The sequence below is a fragment of the Mastigoproctus giganteus genome, chromosome 9 (genome assembly GCF_048544385.1).
Source record: "Mastigoproctus giganteus isolate SK-2022 chromosome 9, ASM4854438v1, whole genome shotgun sequence".
NCBI classification, from domain to species: domain Eukaryota; kingdom Metazoa; phylum Arthropoda; class Arachnida; order Uropygi; family Thelyphonidae; genus Mastigoproctus; species Mastigoproctus giganteus.
The window spans coordinates 174,601,120-174,613,326 of NC_143583.1; the positions used below are offsets into that span (position 1 = coordinate 174,601,120).

At 38.3% G+C, this 12,207-nt stretch overlaps 1 protein-coding gene across 3 annotated transcripts in view; it reads right to left on the bottom strand.

The window, feature by feature from the left end:
• l(3)76BDm (trafficking protein particle complex subunit 8 homolog l(3)76BDm) overlaps positions 1–12,207 on the bottom strand; it is a 582,307-nt gene that overhangs the window by 360,982 nt on the left and 209,118 nt on the right. For all 3 annotated transcript variants that reach the window (XM_090380612.1, XM_090380611.1, XM_090380610.1), the window contains one exon: positions 4,218–4,403. In XM_090380612.1, coding sequence (XP_090236738.1) covers positions 4,218–4,403 — 186 coding nt within the window. The remainder of the gene's footprint in view (positions 1–4,217; positions 4,404–12,207) is intronic.

Consider the following 12,207-nt stretch of genomic DNA (forward strand, 5'->3'; position numbering starts at 1 on the left):
TCATTAATCTTGTTGCCCTTCTCTGTACTCGTTCTACATCCAGCAGAACTACCACCAGCTCTACATCCTTCTTAAAATGAGGTCTCCAGACCTGTATACAGTACTCAAGATGTGGCTTGACCATCCTTATATAAGGGGAAAATCACCTCCTTATCCCTGCTAGAAAAATTCTGTATATCATTGACAAGACACTATAAGGTACTCTTGCAGACTGTCTGCACTGCTCAGAATACTTCATACCTACCTGCACAATTACTGCCACCTAGTGGTTCCTTAATCTTCAGATTCTTAATGCATGAAGAATCACTACTGATAATCAGATCAAGAGTATTACTCCCTCTAGTTGCCTCCCGAAAATGCTGATGTAAAAAACAATCATCCAATAAATCCACAAAAGCCTTGCTAGTGTTTGAGTGACCAACCCACAAATTCCAGTCAATAGCTGGGAAATTAAAATCCAATGGTTCAATCAGTGTGCTGCTATCGAACAGTTGTTCGTTTCATGTGCCTTTCCTTTTACAGCACTCTTATTAACTTCAAAATAAGCAAAAAAACATATGAAACCATGAACCAAGTATACAGCATTTATAGCACTCTTTAGACATTGTGATTGATGCTAAGCAAAATCCCAGCAGCAATACAAATAGCATTAGCAGAGGCATTTGATGCAAGAAAGCAAGCTTATGCAGCATCTGCCCAAAAAAAAAAATAATTAAATAAAAACACACTCCCATTTCACCCCTCCATTCTTTCCAAGTACCTGTCCAGCTCAGCTTTAAATTTATTTAGGCTATCAACTTCCACAACAAAGGATGGAAGTCTGTTACACCAACCAACCACCCGCTGGCTAAAGGCAAACTTCTGCACATCTATCCTACTTTCCTCAATTTGAATTTATGCCCTCTCAAATTATTATTCTGAGCAAGAGGAAGAATTCTATCAGCATTCAACATGCTCAAACCATTCAAGGCTTTATACACCTCAATCAGATCACCTCGCAGGTGCCTAGTCTTCAGACACTGTAATTTGCAAAATTTAAGCCTTTCTTCGTAAGAGCAACCCTTTGTTCCATTCACTAATCTTGTTGCCCTTCTCTGTACTCGTTCATCCTTCTTAAAATGAGGCCTCCAGACCTGTATACAGAACTCAAGGTATACAGGTCAGGAGGCCTGACCATCCTTATATAAGGGGATAATCACCTCCTTATTCCTGCTAGAAAAATTCCTGTATATCATTGACAAGACACTATAAGCTACTCTTACAGACCTTCTGCACTGCTCAGAATACTTCATATCTGCCTGCACAATTATCCCCAGGTCCTTTTCGTTCTCTACCACTGCCACTGTAGTACCACAGAGTTGATATGTCACTCTGGGGTTGCTGCTTCCCATATGTAGTACTTTACATTTGTTAATGTTAAACTTCATTTGTCACCTCTCAGCCCATCTGCTCAACTTTTCTAGATCCTGTTGCAGCAGCGTACTGTCATTAGTGTCCTTAACAACCCTGCCAACCTTCATATCATCTGCAAACCTGGACATTAAGCTTGATATACCATCATCAATATCATTTATAAATACAGAAAACAACAATGGACCCAATACTGAACCCTGAGGAACTCCACAAATAACATTAGTTCACGATGAGCAGTGTCCATTGATTACCACTCTCTGTCTTCTCCCCCTCAACCACCCCTTTATCCATAGCGGCAATTTGCCTCCAATGCCACACTGCTCCAATTTGTGCAGCAGTCTTCCATGTGCAACAGTATCAAAAGCCTTTCTAAGATCCAAATATATGATATTCCCTGCATCCAGTTCCTTTGTGACCACATCATAGTATCCAATCAAATTGGTCAGGCAAGACTTTCCCTTAACAAAACCATGCTGTGTCCAATCTATAACTGAAGTCTTGTCTAGATGATCCTGCAGTGCTTCTTTAACCAGTGCCTCCATTAATTTTCCTGGAACAGAAGTTAAACTAACAGGTCTATAATTACTTGTTTTGCCCTTTGATCCTCTTTTGTGAATTGGGGTCACATTTGCACATCTCCGGTCCATGGAGATGGACTGGAGATGTGCAAATGTCCAAAGAAGCTCTCATAATTATGACTAAGGGTTTGCTTACTTTCTTTGCTGCCTCCTTTAATATAACTGGATAGATCCGGTCCACCCCAGGCGCCTTTTTTTATGTTTATCTTCAACAATTTCTCCTCCACTTTCCTCTCAGTTATTACAAAATCATCCAGCTCACTGCCAGAGTTTAACTCACCTCTGGCATTCCCCTCCCTGATTAACTCCTCATGGGTGAATGTAGATGCAAAATACCCATTTAGTTTGTAGCCATCTGAGCAGGATCATCAACAGTTGAACCATCAATATCTAGTGGACCAATCTGATTCATCCCTTTTCTTCTAGAGTTTACATAGCTAAAGAACTCTGTTTTTCTTTGCATCCTTTACCAAGGATTTCTCATAATCTGCCTTTGCCTGCCTAATCTCCTTTGTGACTTGGTTACATACCAGCTTATATCTATCATAGGTTTCCATGTCACCGATTAATTTGTATGTATCCCATGCATTTTTCTTCTCTGCCACATGTCTCATTAGTTCATCTGACATCCATTTAGGCTTAAACCTTGAGTTGAATTTGCTGTTGGTAACATCAGTTGGTCCCACGGTATAGAATTTAAATACTGTCTCAGACCACTGTAGTCACCTTTATGAAAGCAAAATCCCTTCCCTTTACCCCTGATGGTAGTTATCTCTTTGAGTAAATCCCACTTCAGCACACTGTGATCACTGCCACCTATGGTTTCTTTATCTGCAGATTCTTAATGCATGAAGAATCACTACTGATAATCAGATCAAGAGTATTACTCCCTCTAGTTGCCTCCCGAAAATGCTGATGTAGAAAACAATCATCCAATAAATCCACAAAAGCCTTACTAGTGTGTGAATGACCAACCCACAAATTCCAGTCAATATCTGGGAAATTAAAATCCCATGGTTCAATCAGTGTGCTGCTATCGAACAGTTGTTCATTTCATGTGCCTTTCCTTTTACAGCACTCTTCTTTCATATTAAGGGAAAAGTGCAACAGAAATCCAAAATGCTAAAAACAGTTTTTGGTGAAGATGCTTTGTTTTGTTCGAATACTTTTCGGTGCTTTTCAAGATTTATAAAAGGGGACCCTCATCCTGGCTGCAACATTTCACTATCCACAAAGTTGCTAGTGAAACTGATATTGCTTCTGGAACATCTCAATGAATTTTAACACAAGATTTCAGAAGTCAACATGTTTCAGCCAAGTTTTTGCCTTGCAGCCTCATTGAAGATCAATGAGAGAGAGAGAGAGAGAGAGGGGGGGGGTGCCAAGTTCTTGTGTATCAGGTTCTTTGCCAACATGCTGCTGACCAACACTGTTTCTTCTTCTATCACTACTGGCAAAAAATCATGGATGTATATGAAAGACTCCATTTGTTCAAAGGCCCCAAAAATCAAGGATCTCCATCAAATATGAAAGTCTTACTTATCGTGCTTACATTTTCTGACTCACAGAGCATTGCTCATTATCCATTTGTCCTGAATGGTTATACAGCAAACCAGGAGTACTAAAAAACAGTTCTACAATGACTGCATGATTCAGAGAACACATCCAGAAAAATGGGGTTCAGGGGACTGGCTCCAATATCATTACAACACCTCTGCACACTTGTCGCTTTCCATTCAAGAATTTCCCAAGCTTAAACTGGTGAAAGATTCATAATGATTGAGGAAATTATTCAGAATGCAACATTGGTACTATCAACAATTTCAAAGGCCTATCAGGAATGCTTCTTGAAGTTGCAAAAGGATTGGAATCACGTTACTTTAACTAATTATTTAAGCTTTTTTTTTTTTTTACTAATTATCTTAGTTGTTTCTGTTGCACATTACTTAAGCACATACACGTGTGTGTAGAAATATGCATACACAATGCATATTTCTACACACACATTTAAGATGTAAAGACTTGATAAAATCAAAATTTCTAGGAAGTTTTGCTTCACTTATATTGGAATCTGCTTCAGTATTCTAAGATCTGCTATCATGTGGCCATTGAAAAATTAAATTAAATTAAATTTAAGGATTCTCTAAATTTTGACCATGCACTATATGTAATAGCATTTATACCATGAATCAATTATAACAAACAAATATATATCTTATTATGTACCTTTAATACAAAGAGATATTCTCGAAGATATGAAGACTGTTCATTACAGGGCTGCTGACTATGTGGGCCCAAAAGACACCTGAAAGCAGCACAGGCACTATCTAATTGTTTAAGATGTAAAGACTGCCGTCCTATAGTGAAGTTTATGTGGTCTTCGGCCAGAGTCCACCCACGAGTTTTGTACACCTATTTAAAATATAACAGGCATAGAACAATAAATAAATTCAGAAATATTTAGTATTTATTGTAATAATAAACAAGATCAGAAATTACAAATTTGTTTTCTGCAAAAATGAATCCAGTATATTTTAGAAAGAATGGTGTGAAGCATATTTCCCAGAAATGGTATTAATGTCAGTGATATTATTAATAACAAAAGAGGGTTATTAGCTTTTATTTTGTTTGACCTGATAATAAAGTACAGAAATTAGGAGTTGAGGCTATGGATTGGATTGAGGTTTTATGGCCCAAAAATGATTGAGGTTATAATGTGCCATGAAAAAGTCAATTTCAAAAAGACACAAAGATTTTGGTATTGTTTTAAGTTGGCTACCTCATCAAAAATTGCATGTGAACTGAAATAAAAGGAAGTATTGAAGTAAAAATAAATTGTCTTATTTTATATAAGTGCCTAGAGATTAATAGTTTGTAAAAAATTAAAAACTACTGACACATGGTCAGATAAAATCTAACTAACTGTATTAACAGATGGTTAAAAGTGATAAAACATCTAAAATTGGCACATCAGTCAAAATATGCTTAAAGGATAAAATGGTATTATACTGTTTGCACACAGGAGGGTCATCAGCCTTCAACAGAAAGGAATGTGTAGATGACTATGTCTTTTGCAGAGCCAAGTAAGAACAACGTCTTCTTTATGAACCCTGCACATACTAGGCTGCCATTGTTTGATTACAGGCTTAATCTAAGATAGTTTGTTTTTTACCTGCACATGCTACAAATCTTGCCACTGCAAATATATCTTATTATGGATTATTTGCCTGTTGTCTGCATATGGGACTGACAAGCCAAGATTATTTGTCAGGTCTGATGATTTTGCTGCAGTATCAGCCATATAATTTCTGCTAATGCCAATGTGGCTGGGAATCAAGCAGAAATGGATATTGAATCTATCTTTATAGAGAGGTGCATATCATCTATGAACCTGGAAGAGAGTTGGATGTAGTGTATAAATAAAGCCTGTAGTGCACTTAAAGAATCAGTGTATATAATCACGGTTAACTTTATAGCATGTGGCTCTGCAGTGTATATGTTGCATTCGGGGGGAGGGGGAGGCTGCTGTTCAGTACTGCCCGGTAAACTGGTAAGAAGTCAGAATGTTTGGCATTGTGTTCAGAATACAGTTAAAGGTAGAGAGAGAAGACGGAGATATCAGACTTCATCCAGTTCTTAAGGAAGAAGTCACATGCTGGTATTTAAGCATAGCAGGGTGGAAGGGGCTGTTTTGGTGATTGCACAAACTTGTCTACTGTGATGTTAAGCTCTCTCTGATTAGTTCTTGGACACAAATACCGAATGGACAGTTAGCAGTCTGAGGAGTGTTATAAAGATTTTGCCATTATGGCTCAAAAATGATGTCTATGTGGGGTGGTCTGGCAAAGTTCAACATAAAAGCATACTGTAGAGACAACTGTTTTCATTAAAGCAACAAGGATAGTTCATTTGCGTTCACATATAGACTTTGGACAGGAGATGTTCTGAATACACCAGTAACAATATGAATAGCCTGATGGCAAATGGATGGGGATCAAGTCACCGAAGGAGGCTATTTCTGGCAGATGCATATACCAGAGACCCATAATCTAGTTTTGATCACACGTGTGCACAATACCAAAATAGTGCACCAGCCTGCATCTGAAGAAGCAGAAGAGAGGGAGCATGGAGAATATTCATCAGTCTCATGCACTTTGTGCTAAGCTGATGGATGTGTTGGAGAAATGTCAACTTTTTGTCAAATATGAGCCCTAAGAATTTTGTCTGCACTACTTGGATGGTGCTTTGTCCAGGTCTTAATTCAGATTTGGGGTGAAGATTACACTTCGGAAAATAATAGATGCAAACAATCTTCTCCAGGGAGAACTTGAAAGCACTGGCCATTGCCCGGGAGTTGAGGTGATCAATGGTTTGTTGCAGCTGTCTCTTCATAACCCTCGTGTTGCATGGCTGGGAAAATGTACTGAAGTCATTAACATAGAGTGCATAGTTTACAGATGGAGAAAGTTGCTCAGTAATGGAATTTACTTTAATGGTAAAAAGCATAACACTTAAAACAGATACTTGCAGTACTCCTTCCTCTTGGCAAAAGGACTAATAGAGAGTGAGAGAGAGAGAGTGTGGATCCTACTTGAACTTAGAAGAAACATCTTTTTTATAAAAACAGGAAGGCTACCTCTTAGAACGAGGTTAGAAAAGTCTTTTAAAATCCCAAATCTCCAAGTTGTGTCATATGCTTTTTCCATAACAAAGAAGAGGGAGACCAGGTGCTCTCTTAGCATTAGTAGAGGCACACGATGCAAGAAAGCAAGCTTATGCAGCATCAGCCAAAAAAAACCAAAAAAAAAAAAACCCGCTCCTATTTCACCCCTCCATTCGTTCCAAATACCTGTCCAGCTCAGCCTTAAATTTATTTAGGCTACCAACCAACTTCCACAACAAAAGATGGAAGTCTGTTCCACCTATCAACTACCTGCTGGCTAAAGGCAAACTTCTGCACATCTATCCTACAACTGTTTATCTCAATTTGAATTTATGCCCTCTCAGGTAATTATTCTGATCAAGAGGAACAGAAAGGAAAGCAGAGAACAATATAACACAAAAACAAGTCACCACCTGGGAAAGGCAGCTACAGCAGAAGACAGAAAAAATAAGAGTGAAGATAGGCCAACTGACCAAGTACCAACAAGGTAACAGAAGTAAGAGCTGATCAGAAAAGTAAAGGCCATCAAGAAAAACTTCCGCAGCAAACATGAGACCTATAATCACAGGATTGAAGAATGCCTTGATACCCACAAGCAGAAACTCCTGGCACTCAGCAAGCGACTTTGCTGTTACGGCGTGCGTTCCCAGAGGAAAACAGGCAACAAGATATTTGATGAAAACCAGAGAGCCTTCTATAGGAAAATTAGACAAGAGGAGATGAAAGGCAACAGACCCCTCCTCCACCCCCACAAACCACAAGTCACTTGAGCAGCCATAATCGTTGTGTGTCCCTGGATAGATCTAGAAAGGAAACTGTATAAGAACCATATAAGAGATGACAGAATGGGAGATTTGGGAGGAAGAAGTACAACAGTTGATCAGGAAGTCGCAAAACTGGCAAACCCCGGGAAAGATACCATCCACAACTACTGGTACAGGAAACTCAGCTGCACACACAAGTACATAGCAGAGAAGTTCACCCACATAATAAGGCACCCTGACACAATCCAAGAGTCTGACTCAAGGAATCACCTACTTGAAGGCTAAGGCCAAAGACACAACAAATCCGGCAAAGTGCAAAAAAATTAATCACTTGTCTTCCAACAATGTACAAGACACTGAACCAGCTGTATAAGTAAGAAGATATCAAACCATTTGGAGAGCCAGAAAATCATGGCCGAGCAGTAGAAGAGATATAGGCAGATGAACAATTGACTACTGCTGCAGTTATGGAGCAAGCCTACAAGGAAGTCTCTTCCCTGAGACTGAATAATTCATATTCAAGACCAGGTAATCAACACTAGGAACTACCAGAAATACATCACTAAGGACCACAGAATAACGGATGACACATGTCAACCTGCCATCTGGCCCCAGAAACAATCCAGGACATTACCGCAGGCGATGCAAGGTGATCACCCAGATAGGTTACATTCACAGACACGATGTCAAATGACACATCACAGAACAGTACATCAGAAGCTAGTGCAAAAATACCAGCTGATCAAAGAAAGTTTACCGTATTACAAGTACAAGCCTCAGGCTGTACTAGAGGCCTTTACTCATAGACTATACTGGGACTGTGCCATAATGACGAACAAGACTATTCTGCACAACAGACCAGACATAACCCTCATCAACAAGAAGGAATGGCTACCTACCTGATAATGTAGCGATGCCCAACACTAGAAATCCCCAGAAAACACACAAGGAAAAGATCGGAAAGTACTCAGATAACAGGAAGTCAAAAGCTTTATAGCAAGAACGAGTAATGACCATCCCGAATAACGTGTCAATCACCAGCATAGCACCAAAGAACCTCCATAAGAACCGAGCAAAAATAGGCCTCCCAGAGAACACTTACATGGAACTCCAGAAAGCTACAATTCTGAACACCTGTAGGACAGTAAGAGAGCTTCTCGACTAAACAGTAACAATAATAATAGTAATCGGACACAACCAAACACTCTGTGCATTTGGTACCAGTCATGAGGCAGAAAAAATCCCATTATAATAATAATATGGTTACAATACTTTTAAGTGTGGTCATCATATAAAAAAAAAAAAGCCTATTTCACAGCTGCCAACTTTTGACTTTCAAAAAGCTGGAGATCAGGCAATTGTAAGATTTCATCTTACAATTGCCTGATTACCTGTTTTCATCTTACAGTTTCCTGGGATTTTTTTGCATGTTTTGGCCTAAAACATGCAAAAAATAGGAGACAGATTTTTTTGAAAAAGCAGGGTTTTTTAAAGTCTACACTGCACTAGAAGTTAAATTTCATGGGAAAAATACACATTTTATAGCCACACATTTTACACGGTGTCGCTATTAAATAATGAGACTGTGTGCACAGCCACTACACAGCAAGTGGCACAGAGCTGATCTGGAACCTTTCCCTAGTTGTCTGCCAAGTCAAGTTCCAACATGCTAGTTCACTTTGCAGTGAAACATTTTCATTAATTCGTGTATTTGCAGTTTGCTGGAAAAAACTTTTACCCGAAAAAAGAATTGAACAACAAATCAACCTCAAATTTAAAAAAAAACTAAAGAAAAAAGTTGAGTTGTTACATCAAGTTTATGGGAAAGGTACTATGTCAGGAGTTCACATCTGAACAGCATAACAGATTTTTAGAAGAAGAAGAAGAAAGAAAATATGAGACAATGATTGCCCAGAAATTCTAGTATCAATGAAAACTGATGAAAATGTGAACCATGTAAGGACACTGATTAGAAGTGACTGTTGTTTAAGCATTAGAATGGTTGCATCAGAACTCAATATGGACAAAAAAGATTCAGACAAATTTTAACTGAAAATATAGGCATAAGAAAATATAGGCATAAGAATATAGGCATAAGTTTGCCAAGGTGGTGCAAAAAATTTTGATTGAAGATCAATGAATGAGGACTCCAAGTTCGTAAAGATATTTTGAAAAAAAACTAAAGAATATCCAGACTTTCTGAGTACCATAATTACTTGCAACAAAAGTTGGCTGTTCCTGTACAACCCAGAAACTAAAAGACTGTCACTGCAATGGAAGAAGAAACAATCTCCCCCGGACCAAAAACAAAGCAAGAATGTCACAATGTCAAACCATGCTGCTTTTTTCCTTCAATATTAAAGGAATTATTATGGCTGAATACATCCCACCAAATCAGATTATCAATCAAACATACTACATTGAAGTTCTGAAAAAGCTGCGTGAAAAAATTCAAAGAAAGACACCTGAATTGTGTAAGGATGGTTGGATGCTACATCAAGACAATGCTCAAGCACACAACATTCTCTGTTCACCAGTTTCTGGCCAAAAAACAAATCCCTGTGTGTGAACATGCATCCTACTCACTAGACTTAGTCCAGTGTGACTTTTTTCTCTTCCTAAATTGAAAAGTGTACTTAAGTGAAAAGTGTACCCATTTTCAGTCCATTGAAACATTTAGAAAATAACCATCAAAGTGTTAAGAGGTTGGTTGGATTGTTGGTTGGATTGGCTGGTTGTTGTTGGATTTTTTTTTGGCGCAAAGGCAACTTGGCCATATTGTGCCCGTTTCTTAGAATTATGTGACAAAGACGTTGATGTTTCTTAATTATGGTTTATATTTTGGTTGAAATATCCTATTAGTTTTAAATAAGTAAATATATTTTCAATGTTGGAGTTATTGCCTATGATTTGTGATAAAGTTGAGGGAATTGTGTGGGTTTTTACCTCAATATTTATAGGGAGATGGAAGGCTGTTTGTTGCACCATGTGGTATTGTGGACATTCTATAAAGAATTGTTTCATAGTGAGTTGACAAGAACAGTGGAGACATTCTGGAGGATTAGCTTTCGTGAGTAAGTACAAGTGTGCAAGATGTGTGTCCAATGCGTAGTCTTGTTAGAGTGACTTCTTAATGCCGATCCTTAAGGAGACTTGAATTCCACGATTGAAATTCACGTTTTATTTGAAGTTTGTCTGGTTCATTTTGGCAGATTTGTGATCACTGAATGTTGAGAATCTGTTTGATGATATGTCTATAATCAGGACGTGGAACTTTGTAAAGCTTAGGTTTATATTTGTAGGATTCTTTGCTGCTCGATCAGCTCTTTCATTACCATCAATGCCTGCATGTCCTGGGATCCAAGAGAAATTTACGTGCCTTCTTTTGCTTTTCAGCTTCACAAGATGAGCTTGTATCTGGTGAAGGATGGGATGTGATGGAGTCTGCTTTCGTTGGGGAGCACGAATTGCACTTAGTGAATTGATATATATGAGATGTTTCGGAAGAGGAGAGGATTCAATGTATTTTAAGACTATTAGTATGGCAACTAGCTCAGCAGAATAACTATTGCATTCATTTGGAAGTTGCTGTGGGATGACAGTGTGTGGAAGGACCACTGCAGCGCCCACTTGAGTATCTGTTTTAGAGCCATCTGTATATATCTAAATATATTCAGAGAACTGTAATGAGTGGGCTGCATGCATCTATTTTATATTGACATTTGCCAGTGATTTTTACCCAATGTTGATAATAACTGTCACAATCAGGTGTGAAAGTGAGTGATGGTGGAATAGTTATGCTGTTATTATCACATACGTTGTCAAAGCTTAGGCCCCATTTTGAAACTAGTTCTTTTAGTTGTACATTATTTGGTTTATTTACTGTGGGTTTATTGCTGTAGAGGTTTTCCCACTGTGGATTGAAGAGATACAGTCAGTCCTTGTATAGCATGATAGTTGTGTTCCTAGAAACCCTCTTGCAATGCAAAATCGTGCAATATAAACAACAGGCCCTATAGGAAAAGTAGGGTTAGGTGCTGACCGCCCAAGATTGAACACATATTTGTAACTAAAACATTACCAAACACAATAAATAATCGTAATAAAATATGTAAGTATTTTATTACAACTATTACATAATGAAATATTGCTAATGCTTTTGTTTCTATCATAAGCAAACTTGTTTTTTGTTTGATTTTCTATCCAAACAGATGACAGCCATTCCATCCCTTCCAACTCTTTATGTCTTGATCTAATGGATTTTAATTGCACTTTGAGTTGTTCCTGCCATGAAAGTTTATTTTCTCTGCATTCTTTCTAATTCTCGGCGTTGCCTCATTTAGACCTGTAGCACATGCAATATCACATGGCCTTTCATTTCAATCAAAGCACAATTTCATATTTTTTCGCTATTGACAGTGGCAGCATAGCCTTACCAGGGAAACCCAGGTGGGCCGGAGGCCAGTGTGATTTTGGCCATAAACCATAGTATGAGGCCACTACAAATTTTCCCGAGTAAGAATTTTTGATCCAGTCCGCCTCTGTTTATCGATATTGCTTTCTTTTTCTCTCTGAATCTGTAGTGTCTTCACCAGAACACTTCCTTTTCACACCTTTTAAGTATTTCACTCATTTTTAGGGAATAAAGCACAATTACAAAATGAGGAGGCATGCTTGACACACACACAAACAAATCTGCGCAAGTGTAGCAACTGAATAAACACCATAAAGGCAGAGATACACTATTAACACCTCACATTTTACTAAAGCACATTTCTGGGGGTTACTA